Below are 16,407 nucleotides of genomic sequence, written 5' to 3' on the forward strand. Positions count from 1 at the left end.
GAAGGTCTTTGTTACATACGTTGCACCTTTTCTTGTTTCTGCAATACCGGGACATATGACCGCTTCTCAAACAACCAAAACAAAGCCTCAATTCCTTAATGGTGATCAGTTTATCCTCATGTCTCATTTTAGCTATTTGGTCTCATTCAATTTTGTTACATGAAACTTTTCTTGCCCTTGATGCTTGATGTTGAACCTTCTCCTAACCTAGGGGTGGCTCCCCTTTTACCACTCTTGAACAGGTGGCACCAAAACAAAGGATTTTTTAAGACCCTAGCCTCCCCTTCAATAAAATTAACTAAATCATCTTCTCACTAATTATCTTGTCAGCAACTCTACACCATCGATCCTGTACGCTAGATGGGAATTTGCTCAGGATCAACCTCATTGTTTTTGGGTTCTGCAATGCGGCAACACCATAGGGGACACATGAAATTGCATTTCTGCAGGTTTTTAACATCACCGCATACTCATCAAAGTCTTCTGCATTATTTTCCCCCATGTCCTTCCATTTGATTACCTTATCCACGTATGTAGTGGCTATTTGCTTGTGGTTGCTGTATCGCTCCTCCAGCAATTTTCTTGCCTGCCTATAGCCCTCTGAAGCATCTAAGTGGAGGCAAGCTGCCACTATCTCATTTGGCCTACCTGTTGTGTATAAATCCAGATACCTCAGCCTTTCCTTATCATTTGTCAACTGGCTGCTGAACACGTCATCAAATGAGTGGATGAACCTAAAATACTTTGTATAATCTCCTTCAAACTTAGCTATATCCTGCTTGGGCATCAAACTTTTGAGGCTGCAAGAGATTAATGCCTGCATGACTTCCTCATAACTTAAGTCCCTTTGGTTATTCCTACCTGAGTTGACTGCAGGCGCTACTGCACCTAAACTCATGGGTTGTTCACTCCTGCCTATGTCAGGGTCTATATGCTCCCTTATCCTAGTAACGGGAGTTATTTCTCTATCATCTTCATCAAATTGTTGTAAAATCTTCTCCTCTGCCACCACCTCAGCTATCTCTGCCTCCAACCTAAGCTTCACCCTCTGTCTTAAAATTTCTTCCTCTCACTCTATGGCCTGCAGCTCCGCACACCTACTCCCAGTAGAACTCACGCTCGACCGTCTAGAGCCCCCTGAAGCAACGGATTGCCTACCAATAACTGATGCACTATCCCCCACATTTAAATGTTCTTCCTCCTCTGTGAATGGCCCAATATCCTCTCCTACCTCATAGTCATAATTGATCTCACTGTGCCGCCTTACCTCGAGTTCCTTTAAAAATTCCTGAACTCTCCTGCCCTCCTTCTCAAGTGACTCACTTAGACGTTGCTACAATTCAGATTTGTTCCCCCCTATTGGGAGACTTCTAGCTCTCAAAATCTACCTCAATTGCACAACTTTAAGGGATTCAGCTCTGGCCACTCCCTGTGAGCTAACGAAATTCCCTAGTCGAACCGTAGCTGACCTAACCAATGAGTTGCAAAGAACCTGCACCACTCAATGAAGACTACTACTAGTACCTTACTCAGTTGCAACATCACAAAGATCCTCCAAGCCTAGAGAGCAACCCTAAATGTATCAATGTCTCGTGTCCTAGACGGCTAGACCTATGGATCAAGCCTTACTACAAGCTGCAAACCTGAATTAATACACCAGAGGCTTCAAACATGTATCTATTATATATTTAGCAATGCGTGTATGTATGTATGTTTGGTATGGGCGCCCACACCGTCGGTCTGATGGGATTGAGATTCGGAATGGAGATAGGTTTCCACCCCGGGAAGGTCGAGGATTCCATGAAACAGAGCTGGTTCTGCCAGTGAAATGGGGCTGGCTATGCCCGTAGACTTAGTTACTTTACAAATTTCTGTATACATATGACTCGTTTAGAAAAGAATACTATAGGGTAAACATCAATGACATCAAAGAGGGTGGTTTTAGAAGGGGGTTGACAGAGAGAGAATATGAGAGGGAGAGAAAATGAGACAGAGTAAACCGGGTGTTAGGGAGAAGAAAGAGGAAAAAAGACAGACGGACAGACAGAGTTGGTATTACTGAGAAGAAAGAGGGTAAGAGACAGTGATTGTTGGAGAGAGAAAGAGAGAGTAAGAGAAAGGAATGAGAGGGAGAGGAAAAGAGAGAGAGAGAGAGAAAGAGATTATTATATGTTATTATATATTATATATTTTATATATATATATATTTATATATATACATACTCTATATATATATATATACATACATACATATATATATATATATATATATATATATATATATATATATATATATATATATATATATATATATGCTCTGGGTTACACGGACCAATCTAGCTGGGACCCGCCCATAGGCGGGTAACCAGCTAGTATATATATATATATATAATATATATATATATATATATATATATATATATAATATATATATATTATATAATTTATATTATATATACTTAATATATTATAATAATATATTATAATATCCCTATCATTCAGTCTTTCTCTCTCTTAACTTAAGGTTGGTTGGCGGTTCCAGCTTTTAAATAATAATTTTCTGTAATTGTATATTTTTAGTAAATTTTATGTCTTTTTACAATTTTTTTAATTTTTTAGTAATTTAAGATTGTTTTATAATATTATTATTTTTAATTAATTGACAGATTCCCAGAAGATGTAATAAATGTTATTACGAAACGTTGGAATAAAAAACTATGTATATTGACTTCGACCTGTTTCCTTCAGTCAACGCCTGATTTGATGTATTCCTTGGTCGTCACCTGCCTGCCCCTTGGTTGTATATATATATATATATATATATATATATATATATATATATATATATATATATATATATATAAAAGTAAATAAGATTGTAAGAACCCTAGTTAAATACACCTTACACACATAAACCACCGCCCAGCAATCAACAATTCTCACATTAAATGACCCAAATGTTTATCACGCATGACTAACAATGTACAAGATTATCCTGCTGAATAATTCTCCAAAACAAAATTAATTACCCTAACTTAACCAGCCCCTCTTCCCAACTTAGAGACCCTCCAGTAGAATAAACTTAAGCGGACATCAGAATCTTAAATTTAAAGGTCTCCCTTCATCAATAACTGTTGAATATTAATGAGGCACGTCAAAATTCGTTAAACTTCGCTCATGAACATTTTAATGCCTTCCTTGCAGAACCACCATGTCCCTGATAAATAATTTGACTCCTGTGGACCATTTTAACAATCACGCCTAACACCTTTGGCGATACACAACAATGTTGGCTCATGATCACAAAGCATTCATTGCGGAACCACCAAGTCCTTAATAAATAATTTCACTGGTGCGGATACTACCAATAATTAACGCCTAACAATGCCTTAATGCAGTGGACCCAACAATGGCTTCTTATCTGTGTAGACTTAGCTTTCTTCGCCCTCCTGTTCTTCCTTGGGCGCAGCGTGGTAGCGGACGTATTTTGAAAACTTGCTCATTTCCTTGTCTTCTCCGCTCAGCTTCGCCAGAGGGGTAACCGATTTGTGACTATAGATAGCCCTAAGTGGGTATTTGATTGAAACATCGACTGTATCTTGCCTTTATTAAAAATGAACATAACAAATATTCACAGTAGTAACAATTTGCCACTTTAGTTAAATGATAACTCCTTAACACTAAGACAGGTAAATTCCTTGACTCACATTAAAGTCAGTTTCTCAGTTATTACCACAATAATTAAGATAACTACAACTGCACTTAGAATCTTTAAGAAATAAACATTAAGCCTTACCAAGAACTTCGAGGAATTAAAAATGTCATGAGCGAATTCTACCCATTAGCTATCCCGCCCCGTAGCACGTTTTACCCTGGTCCAACCCCTTTCGACCTCTTATGCATTCATTCATTATCAAATTATAACAATCTCTTATGCATTAATTCATTATTAAATTATAACAATCTCTTATGCATTAATTCATTATTAAATTATAACAATCTCTTATGCATTAATTCATTATTAAATTATAACAATCTCTTATGCGTTATTTCATTATCAAATTATAACAATCTCTTATGCATTAATTCATTATTAAATTATAACGATCTCTTAACAAAAAATAATCCCCTTTTTACTTACCAAATCGTTGCTTTCCCACTGTAAGGACCAAGGTCTAAAGAATACCAGTCAGACCGCTTCCGACCGAAATAAGGACAATCTCGCGCATGACGTCACGAGGCTGCATCTGGCCGAGGTTCAGGTAAAAAAATGTCATCAGTCAGTATTTGACTTCACCAGAGTGAAGAACAAAGAAGCTCTCTTAGACCGGATTCAATCCTTTAATTCAGCAGTACTGAAGATTAACGACCTCTCTCACCCAAGGTCGTGACAGAGAGAGAGTTAGAATGGGTGTGGGCAAACAATTCCCAGAGTGACCCTTCATTTTATTGTTTTCTTGGTTTTCTTTTATGGCCACATACCAGTAACGTCACAAATATGCGCAGTAACGCTGAGGCGGTCTGACCTGGTATTCTTTAGACCTTGGTAAGGACTGTCTGTCTCAATTCCCTCGTGGTCTGCGGACTACTTTCCTGAAAAGTGGACGCCATCATAAATTCTTGCACGTGACCCTTAACGATACTTGTCGAACTAGGCCGTATTTTCATCATATTGACTGCTCTGTTGAGCTATCAATTGTTATTCAACAGCAACAACCCTCTCTTAGCTCTTAGTCTATAAAATCTCAGTACACTGCAATGTTTATCTCCTAAATCACTTAATTTCCTCCAAGGCCACTCACGTCCGTCCGCTCCCAGGTCTTAAACTAAAAAGGGCAGACCTTCCCTCCTCCCATGCACTTGACTGGGCGGCGGGGAAATGAGTCGATGGTTCCTTTTTCTTTGCTTGTCACAAAGAAAGAAAGGAAATAGGGAAAGCGTCCCAAATCATCCTTAGTGTCCACAAAAGGGAACTTGTTCACTTGTAAATTTTTTTTTTTTTTTTTTTTTTTTTTTGTTTTTTTTTTTTTTTTTTTGAGATGGACAAGAGCATACGCTTTTATCAAGTGGCCTGAAATTAAATTACCAAATTTTCCCTTTACTGCAAAATGGCTGTTTATAATGCGCAGCAAGCATAATTGTTTATGGTCGCACAGCGAACATAGTTGCGCTCAGTCGCGCAGTGATAATGCCCGACCTTTCCCTCATCGACACTATATAGATAGTAGATATAGATAGATATATATAGATATCTATATATATATATATAAATTAGGTATTATATATATATCATATAAATATATATATATATTATACATTATATATATATATAATAGTGACACTTTTAATACAGATAAATTCCATATCTGTAAATAAACCCACGACCTAAAAGGGTCATGGCGAATTAGGAGTGTCACTACGTAACCATAAACAAGACGTGAAAACAATAGACCATGCTATGCAATCCTTGCAGTAGCCTGGTTTGCATTTGGACATATCACCATTTATGTATTGTGTCAACTGATCACAACACCTTCCATGGGAAGCGGTTGACCTGTTAACCCGCAGCGGAAACTCATGACTTCCGAGCCGGCAGGCTACGTATTCATTTTATATGTAAATCGCTGAGATAGCTCCCATATAGTGAGTTCACTTCAGATTACTCAACGGAGCGGTCATCCGACCAATCCATCTCTATACTCCAGTGATGGAACTAAGAAATAAAGTTGTTAAGTTTACACTTCATCTGTTTGAGTCATCTCCCTTATTCTAAAGAAGAACCAACTCTACTAGATATCACTCAGACAAGAAGGGAAAGTAGAACCAACAATGCTTACGAACAACAGTCGTAAGAAAAGACATACTAACTGTCGCTGTCTTATATCATTAAACTAAGTGGACAAGCGGGATTATATATATATATATATATTATTCTGATTTTAGCTCGTTCACTCCTAGGAAATGTAGTTAACACTGAAAAATTTGGCCTTGAATGGAGGATGAGAGAACAAAAGAAAAAAACTACTCAGGCATAAGGCCAATACTTCTGAGGAAGGAGGAATTTACATAAAAGCTGGACTTTAGTTTTAAATGCACTGTATTTATATGAATTTACAGAGGTCCAGGAGACTAAAAAAAAAGGGGGGTTGCTTTGTCGATCCACCGGAGCACGTGGCTGGGGCAATCCAGGCACGGCGTTCTGAAAAGTTTGCACAAACGGATTGAAAATGCAAGCTTGCTCCAAGGGTTTCCAACTCCTACCACAATCAGGACCGGTGTTTGTCTGCAAATAGATAGGACGCTGGCATAAGGCAGGGGGCACACGAGGGCGAACGTTACACACTACTTTCTTTCAGTCAAAAAAAGCTAGTCGGGGAGAAGATGTGAAATGAATGGGAATTTACACTATGAGAATTATTTTGTTGCTTGACTTTGCTAGGGGGATTTTCACTAGTATCACAAGGGGAGTAGTCACAGAATTGAACCCAGATGGGGGAATGAGAAACTACACAAATCGCCTTGGAAAAAGGAAATGAAATACTGTCAAAGGTAAAATGATTCCCTGGCTGAACGGGAATTACTCTCACAGTACCTGGATCCTGGGAGCTTGTAGTCTTCTCCTTGATGTCTCCATGCACTATGGACTTTTAAAAAATACTTGGGACTTCCCAGAAGAGAGCAGGGGGGAAGCAGAAAAAGCGGGAGAAGGCGGTGTCTGCAGGGCACTGCTGAGGAGAGCTGACCTATCTTAGGTCTGGTATGCTTCTGAGAGTGAGCCGCTGGCCTCTGATCCTTTTAAATCCTTTGTCTCTGTAGTGGGTAATTCCGACAACCAATGGGAGAAGAGATAGCTTTTTTGAGAGAACGGATGCTTAGTTCAAAGGGGCAACTTGCATATAGACAAAGATGCATGAAACTTGGTAGAAGACTTTATTTTCCTTGGGTTTGGCATAAAATCTTGAACAACACACACACACACACACACACACACACACACACACACACACACACACACACACACATATATATCTATATATATATATATATAGATCATATATTATATATATATATATATATATATATATATATATATATATATATATATATATATATATATATTGGTCATCAGTAGGGTTACTGAAACTCAGATCAATAAGAGTTTATTAACATATATATATATATATATATATATATATATATATATATATATATATATATATATATATTATATATATATAGTGTGTGTGTGCGTGTGTACTGAGATTCCCTGAAAAGTATATACGCGTTCCACCCTAATTTTGCGGACTACTATTTTTGGCGAGCATCTGCAGGCTCGATAATAGTGGAAATATAAGAGGAGTTTCCTTACCATAAATCAGATAAGGCGGGAGGGATGCATGTCAGACACTGATAGTGCGATAAATCCGTGTGGGTGGCGTCACAGCGCTTGTACTGATCTGATGTCAGCGCCAACACAGAAAAGGAAAGGTACATTTCCATAAAAATAAATAGGAAAAGATGAACACTTTTAATCAGTTTTCTTCTTCTTCTTCCTTCTCGAAAGAGGTCAGATGGGATCGCGGTTTACAACACCTTACGAGCCGCAGTAACAAGATATTGACAGTAAAGGGAAACACAGAAAGAAGAGATCTCACTCATTAATAAGAAAAAAATAAATAAATAAAAAATAAATAGATAAAAATGTATTAAAATGCAAGGAGAAAAGCATTAGGGTAGTAATGCACTGCAACCTCGCTTGAACTTTTGAAGTTCCAATTGTGCGACATCCTTAGGGAGGCTGTTCCACAGTACAAAGGTGCAAAGAATAAAGGACCTCTGTGACTGGGAAGTTCGACAGCGAGGCACATTTACTGCATATTGGTGCTGCTGTTCGGCAAATCTGGTTGCTCTCGGCAGATAAAGGGGATCAGGAATTAATTGTGAATTTGAAAGATTTCTGTTAAAATGCAACTTCAAGAGATATCAAATATTTTCCCAGGAAAGGTCACGCATGACCAGTTTCATGTAACAGGAAAGAACATGCAATAGTAATATGATGCATCATCTTCACTGAGCATTCTCTGGTGCCTCAACTGCCCTGAAAACCACAATGAAAGTAAACGGATCCTTTTGATTTGCCCCTCTACAACCCGAGAATAAGGATAATAATCATTAGTAATAACAGCTTTTGGTGAATTACATTTATACGTTCATCAAATATTTGCCCCACACAACACTCTTTACGTGTAAACGCAAGCGCGCGCGGACACACACACTCGCACTTCATTAGTGCAGTGCATTAAATGTAAACTCGTAACTTTTCCGGTGTTGCAAACCGAGAAATAATGGCACCTTCCGTACACCTCTCGATTTTTTCTTTGATTATTTCTTCCGTCAAGTAACCGCATGAATTCTCAATTGCAGACAGAGTTGCTTGCTGTGGAATCTTCCCTTTCGATTGTTCTTGCTTGCTGTGGTTCCTAACCACTGCAGTCTACCCTACAGTGGATTTGAAGTGGATTTCTCCTGTATTCTCCAGTTATTTTTGTTATCATGCTTTAGATATTCAGCAGGACTTTGTTCACTTGCCTAATTCATTTCCCGTTCTTCTGATTTTGCTTTACTGTAAATACGTATATGGGATTTTAAAGTGAACCTGAGTGTTTTATCTTAACATTCCCTGTTGAGCAGAACCTTCAGCTCATCTCTTTCTTATTATGTTTTGCCTAACCCCAAAATTTCAGTCAGATACGTAACATTTCATGGCAGGTGAGTCTTTTTCCTCAGTTAGATAATTAAAGGTCCCATCTTAGGATATAGAGTCCCCCACAGGTAAACATACCACACACACACACACACACACACACACATATATATATATATATATATATATATATATATATATATATATATTACGTTTTTTGTTGTTGCTTTGGTGCTGTATATCACAGATATCTCTACTACTTATTTTTCCTGTCTCCCTTTTCATAGTTCTTATCCAAGTCGCAAGTCGGTATGAGTCTTCTAACCCCAGGTGCCCACAGGAGCCTAGTGGCACTATCACATATCAATCCCTCAGAGATTGTGCGAAGAACATGTCCAAACCATCTCCCTCTCCCTGTCGTCACTATTACGTTACGGACATGTGGGAATTTTTGTAATTTTCTTTAAGATATTATTTCTCATTCAATCCTGCTCTCTAACTTCTAATCGTGTTCTTGATGTAGATCGCCTTGGAATATTTTTGTCTTGGTGTCTAAAAGTATGAAATCCTGCGACAGATCCCACATCGATTATACAGCCAATGCGACAACTGCCTCGCCAAAAAGAAAACATCTGGAAAAAGACGCAAACAGGTGAATCGAGGGAAGACTAATCAGGTAAAGATTGCCGGAGAACATCAGCGACCTCCCAAAGACTTCGGTTACGAACATCGCCTCATTAATGAGTCTACCATGAGGGCAGAGAAGAAGAAGAAGAGGGAAAAGAAGAAGAAGAAGAAGAAGAAGAAAAAGCAGCAGCAGTCGAGGAATGTGGTGGAAGAGGCGGCCCCCTTCTTGAAAACCTTAATCCTCAGATTACTAGCGAAGGCAAAGCGCCTTTATTTCCTTGCCCCATTCACGTCTCCATCCCCAGGAGGGATGGGAGTATTTTTGTTGCTTATTTATGTCGATAAGCACAGGTGCCAGCGCTGAGTGTCATAATCTTTTAAAAGGACTCCTTTCGGCGCTGCGTGCCATTTATTAAAACTGGGTTAAACAGAGCGAGGTGACTAGGTAAGGTTTGCGACGGAGACATCCACTGGGCGCTTCTTCTAAATCAGTGCTACGCTGGCACACAAAAATAAATAAGTAAATAAAATAAAGTACGCGGAGATCAAGGCAAGAATTCACCCTCTCCGCCACACCCACCCACCCACCACCCACTCTCCTTATTTCTTATATTCATACAGACTATTAATATGGTGTTGCCTTTAAGCGTCTTATTGTATGACCGCCTCAGTCGACGTTTTGCTCTAAAGACAAATGACATCGACAACAAGCTCCTGTAAAGAGGTTTTTATACGAAAATGGAAACGGAAACTACTTTTTTTTTTCTACTCCTGATGTTAAGGGGGGGGGGAAAAAAAAAAAGGGGGTAAGGGGGGGGGGGGGGGGGGGGGAAGAGTGTGATTCTGGCACTTTAAAGGGCACAGCATACATAATGATTGTTCAAGTAATCTTGAATGGAAAAACAATGATAATATTACGAACGATGAAGTCGCCGATAGATATTATCGAAGATTTTGTTCCTCGCAAGTCGGCGTAACCTGCAAATTTCACGCATGCGCTCAACTGAAGTAGTACTAAGATGACTTGGAGGCACTTGTTTAAGTAGGCGAAAAACTAGAACAATATGAAGTTTATGAGACAGCTAGGTAACGTTCTTAAATGTTCACATTATATCTCTACCGTTCAAGTACAATGCCAATGTCCTCATTATCTCTATACCATTCAAGTTAAAATGCCAACTAATTTCACGCGTCTGCCCGTGCGCGTGTGAGCGCATCTCTTCGCCAGAATAGACTAGTCGAGAAATCTGCAGAGATGCAACTCGCGATGAAAGGCATCAGTGCTTCACGAATCATGTCTTCACGTTATTACACTTTACGTGCGTAAGGTAGGTAGCACAGTCATAAAATCAAATTAAAGGACTGCAGATTTCACACACCACAAGTACTCCGTCCGTAAACTAGTCAGGAAGGCCTCTGAATGTCAGCCAAGATTTCCGAGTGAAGCGAAAAAGTCAACGGCGCCCCCCGCCCCCCACAAGAAAAAGCTCAATTTGTTGTCTCTCACTTAGAAGATTACTGCGTGGCTGCGTTAATTAAATTCTTCCCCAGTATGGCAGACTCGCTTTAACCTAATATACATGAATTCGAATCCCACATGGAGAGGGTCAAGTTTCTTCGTATATTTTTCGTTCGGATTTAATTTTGGCAGGAGTAAGCACATCAAAAGGTGACGAGGTCATTCTCGGCGTATTATTATTATTATTATTATTATTATTATTATTATTATTATTATTATTATTATTATATCAAGCTCATTTGTGAAAAATGAGCCAGATAGAATAAATAGATATGATTTCCAAACAGGTCGGCAATTCTTTATTAGACGAGGCCATGATACCTAATCAGGATGAAGGTAAAAATACATTTGAAGTTAACAGATTGGAATCGGAATTCTGTTTTGTTTAGCCGGAATATCTGACAGCACTGTGCTTCTGTACATTTTTTGCTGACCATTTCAAATATCCGATTGAAAAGGACCAAATTTAAACCTGAGGTCTTGAACATTCGTACTTTTAATAGCAAACCAGACAGATCCCTACTGTCTTTAAATTTAAGAGTTTAAACGTTTGTCCATTACTTCTTAATCAAAATATAACTTTGTAAGCGCGAAAATCAAACTAGGTACCTTAAATGTTTGTGTTTATATGTGTGTGCTTAGAAGGCCAACACGGACTAATCCCTGGCAAAGTGGGAAAAACGTGTTTTTTATTTTATTTTTTTTTTTTAAGTAACAGTGACATGACAAAACTCCAGATCTTGGAACCTTCCTGCATGAGATAGAATTTATTGTGACGGCACCAAAAGCGTTGCCTAAGATAAGTTCCTGAATGTCTTCGAATCCCCAAAGGTCTGAATCGCTTCTGGTTGAAATCGGTAAAAGTATTCTGTTCCTGTGCGTAATGTGTAGTACTGCCTCGCTGTCGTAGATTTCTCTTCAAGCTTTTCTTATTTACGAACGTCTCGGAATCAGTAGAGGGTCCATTTTCTTTACCCTTGAAAAATGCACTCACAGCAAAGGTGGCTGCTAAGAGTTAAGTATAGTATTTTAGTTTAACCAGACCACTGAGCCGATCAACAACTCTCCTAGGGCTGGCTCGAAGGATTAGATTTTTATTCACGTGGCTAGGAACCAGTTGGTTACTTAGCAACGGGACCTACAGCTTATTGTGGAGAACCGAATCACATTATATATATCAAGAAATGAATTGCTAATCACCAGAAATGCATTTTTCCTCTGGTTCTGCGCTGGCGGTACCTGGGAACTCGGGCTACCTGATTGGTAGTAGAGTACGCAACCGACTCGTCCAGTGAGGAACTGAAGTTGGCTGTTATTACAACCAAGTTGCGAAGTTAAATATAGCTTATATATTATATACTAAGGCCCGTTCACATGTTCATTAGAGTCTCCTTTTCAGGGCCACAGCGGTAATACCATTATATACCTTTATAGAAGAGGATATAGAATTTGAGCCACAGGCCATGCGCTGGGACCTATGAGGTCATGCAGGGCTGAAATGGAAAATGACAGTAAGAAGGTCTGACAGGTGTAACAGGAGCAAACCTTCGCAGCTGCAGTGTGAAACGATTATTAGAGGGAGTGCGAAGTCAGAAGGAAGAAAGAGAATATGAACGGAGGTAAAGTAAAAGGAATGCAAAGAGGTTGCAGCTAGGGGCCGAAGGGACGTTGCAAAGACCCTAAAGTAATGCCTACATTGCACCACGTAAGGTGCACTGACGGCACTACCCCCTACGCGGTACACCTTTTTAATACATATAATATAGAATGGAATTGTTTTTACATTAAATCGAAAATTTTAGTTTAAATGTTTCCGCCGATGGAAATTGTTAAGACAAAATTGGCAGCTACAATTTATATTATAAGGATTTTTATTTGGATGTCTAATTCATTTTTGCATTTCTGATTCTCTCTTTAGAGTACCGCAAACTGTGCAGCTGAATCTCTGTACCTCAAACGCCCTTTCTTTTTTCTTATTATTTTTCTTTTTGCTCTGCCAAGATAATCTCTGCAAAAACTGGTATAACATTTAAACATGAAAATGGGATAATTATACACGATTTTTCGTACTGAAACAGCAACAATAAAAAAAAAATAATGATAATAATTGTGGGGCGGGTGTTCAAGGGAATAAAGATGGACATTTCACGACCATAATCGAACGCCTCCTAAAAACGCCCAGAATGAAATCGGGGCAAATATAGCCTGTGGGAAAGGCGTGCAGCATTATTCTGAGAGAGAGGAGAGAGAGAGAGAGAGAGAGAGAGAGAGAGAGAGAGAGAGGCTTAAGATATCACAATCCCCTGTAGTGACAGCGCGTTTTTTTTTTTTTTTTTTTTTTTTTTTTTTTTTTTTTTTTTTTTTTTTTTTTTTTTTTTTTAGCCGACTTCTGCTGTCGGTTTAGAGTTTTGTTTCTCAGATATGCGCACTGTGGATTTATTTATTACATTTCATGTTATTCGAAATTTTCTTGTGCTTCTTCTGTCTTTGGCCTAGAATGATTTCAACAAATCCCGAGAGAGAGAAAGAGAGCGCGGGCATCTTAACTTGAAATAAACAAGACCGTGCTCCATGTGGACGCAAGTTTACAAGGTACGCACTATGGTCTAACCAGGATCTACAAAAGAACCTGTGTCTAGCAAACAACGTGAACGTTTGGCTTTTCTTTAAGGGTTTGTTTCTTAGCCATTAATATATACATGAAGCCGAGTATTAGTGCGCCTTGGGCAGGAGATAATTGCATCCTAAGATTTTCTATCTCTTGACAGCCATATCGATGCGATAGGACACGGTTACACAGACATTTATGCACATTTATAGTCTTTTTTTATAAATTAATGTGACACTCATCGTTTAATAATGGAAAGACAACTGATTATTCTTGTGGCTATGGTGAAATTCTCTGGGTAGTCAGAATCCATGTATTTTTAAAATCTTTGTTTACGTCACGCTTTGTCTGACCAGTAAACCAGCTTGCACCATTGTGTCTGGTTTGGAAGCAATATATATATATATATATATATATATATATATATATATATATATATATATATATATATATATATATATATATATATATATATATATTATATATATATATATATATATATATATACAGTAGTACCTTAGGATGCAAAATTAATCCGTTCCGAGGCGGCCTTTGTAACCTGATTTTTTCGTATCTTGAACCAAATTTTACATGTAAATTGCCTAATTCGTTCCAAACCCTACAAAAACACCCCAGTAAATTTTATAATAAAGCTAAATTGACCAATAAGCAATGAAATACAACAATTTGGACCATTCAATACCTAACTTAAACTTCATATACTACTAATATGTACTATATACCTGTAAATAAAGTGTATTAGTGTACATGGTACAAGAAATACTGTACGTACATATGTAGTAAAATGTGGAACCTTACCTTTCGAGTGAGGCGATCTCCGAAAGTGGCGACAGAGGAGGAGGACAAATGGCAGAAAACTTGAACACTTAACTTTACGAAACACATTAAAAAATGACAGGAAACATTAACACTAAACTTTACGAAACACATTAACAAATGGCAGGAAACGTTAACACTTAACTTTACAAAAAACTTAAAATTAAATTTCTTTTCTTTTGTCTTTTTTTTATTTTTACATTTTTTTTTTTACTTTTTTATACTTTACGTTTTTTACAAAATTTCAATTTCTTCACCACTTTTAACTTTCTGTTTTTTCATAGTATCACTTGGATCTTCCTGTTTACTTACTACTACCAAAGGCCTCTTTAAAAAATAACTATCCAAGGAAGATTGCTTCTGCCTGCATTTCACAATGTTCCTGAAATGACTCAGGCAAACATCATCGAACTGCGCAAGCATATGACCTGTGTAAGCCTTTTCGGGGTGTCTCTTTTCTACAAATGATTGCACCTTATGAAAAGCAACTAGAGCATCCTTAATTTCTGCCGTTGTCATAGGGTCCTCCTCCTCCCCCCTCGCCGCTGCTAGAGAACTCTTCTTGAACGACGTTATGTTGCATGGCCTCCAACTCCTTCAGGTTATCTGTCGTAAGCTCCTCTTGGTGCTCCTCGAGAAGGTCATTGATGTCGTCCTCGTCGACGAACAGCCCCATGGACTTGCCGAGTGCAACGTTCTCGTCAAGATCTGGTTGCAAAACAGTTTCAGGATCGTCAACTGTTTCTGAATCTGCATCAGCTTCGCCCAAGTCGAATCCCTCGAAGCCTCTGGTGGATACGGCATCAGGCCAGAGTTTCCTCCACGAAAAATTCAAGGTTCGCCTCGAAACCTCCTGCCAAGCTTGATCAATGAGTTGGATGCATATCACGATATCGAAATGCTCCTTCCAAAATTCAAGCAAGGTGAGGTTTGTGGTATCAGTGATGTCGAAACATCTCTTGAAAAGATGTTTCGTATACAGCTTCTTGAAGTTCAATATCACTTGCTGGTCCATGGGCTGGAGGAGAGGGGTGGTGTTAGGCAGAAGATAAAGAACCTTGATAAAAGAATACTCTGCTAGGATATCTTCCTCGAGGCCAGGAGGGTGAGCAGAGGCATTGTCCAACACCAGCAGACATTTCATAGGGAGGCGCTTCTCTTCCAAGAATTTCTTCACTGTCGGGCCGAGACACAGATTTACCCACTCGGTGAACAAAAGTCTCATTACCCAGGTTTTCACATTAGCCCTCCACATCACCAGAAGCTTCTCCTTTAGCATTTTGTGGGCCTTGAAGGCTCGAGGATTCTCCAAATGATAGACAAGTAGGCGCTTCACCTTGCAATCCCCACTGGCGTTGGAACAAAGTGCGAGCGTAAGCCTGTCTTTCATAGGCTTATGCCCAGGTAGCTTCTTCTCTTCCTCCGTGATGTACGTCCGACGAGGCCTTTTTTACCAAAAAGGCCAGTCTGATCACAGTTGAAGACTTGCTGAGAACTGTAGCCTTCGTTGATCGTCATCTCGTCGAACGTCTTAATAAAGGCTTCTGCCGCTTTCGTGTCCAAGCTGGACATCGATACCACCAGGTAAGACTACTAAGATATCATCGACATATCGGTACCATTTTGAGAGACAACACCTCCCGAATTTCACACTTATCCCCTTAAAATGGTACCGATATGTCGATGATATCTTAGTAGTCTTACCTGGTGGTATCGATGTAAATGATTTACTGTCTAAATTGAATAATTTAGTGCCATCCATAAAATTCACTGTTGAAATTGAAAATAACAATGTCATCCCTTTCCTAGATATATTAATACATAGAGAATCTTTCCAATGCAAATTCAGTATTTATAGAAAACCCACAAATAATTTAACCTATGTACATTTTTATTCTGGCCACCATCTTAATATAAAAATTTCAATTTTTTCTTCTATGTTCCTACGCGCTTTGCGTATCACGAGTCCACAATATCTGGACCAAGAAATAGAATACATAAAAAAGATAGGAAACGATCTCTGCTACCCACCTCATTTAATTGATTTATGTTATCAAAAAGCTCACAAAAAGTTTTATAATGTTGCTATTAAGTTAATGAAAAAGAAATGCC

General features: G+C 38.6%; 1 protein-coding gene across 1 annotated transcript in view; it reads right to left on the reverse strand.

Annotated features, from left to right (window-relative positions):
- Positions 1-298: 298 nt before the first annotated feature.
- Positions 299-16,407, reverse strand: part of LOC135221251 (uncharacterized) — a 31,476-nt gene continuing 15,367 nt past the window's right edge. The window contains exon 2 of the mRNA XM_064259066.1: positions 299-1,048. Within this exon, the coding sequence (XP_064115136.1) occupies positions 299-1,048 (750 nt within the window). The remainder of the gene's footprint in view (positions 1,049-16,407) is intronic.

This window comes from Macrobrachium nipponense, chromosome 2 (genome assembly GCF_015104395.2).
Source record: "Macrobrachium nipponense isolate FS-2020 chromosome 2, ASM1510439v2, whole genome shotgun sequence".
Lineage (NCBI taxonomy): Eukaryota > Metazoa > Arthropoda > Malacostraca > Decapoda > Palaemonidae > Macrobrachium > Macrobrachium nipponense.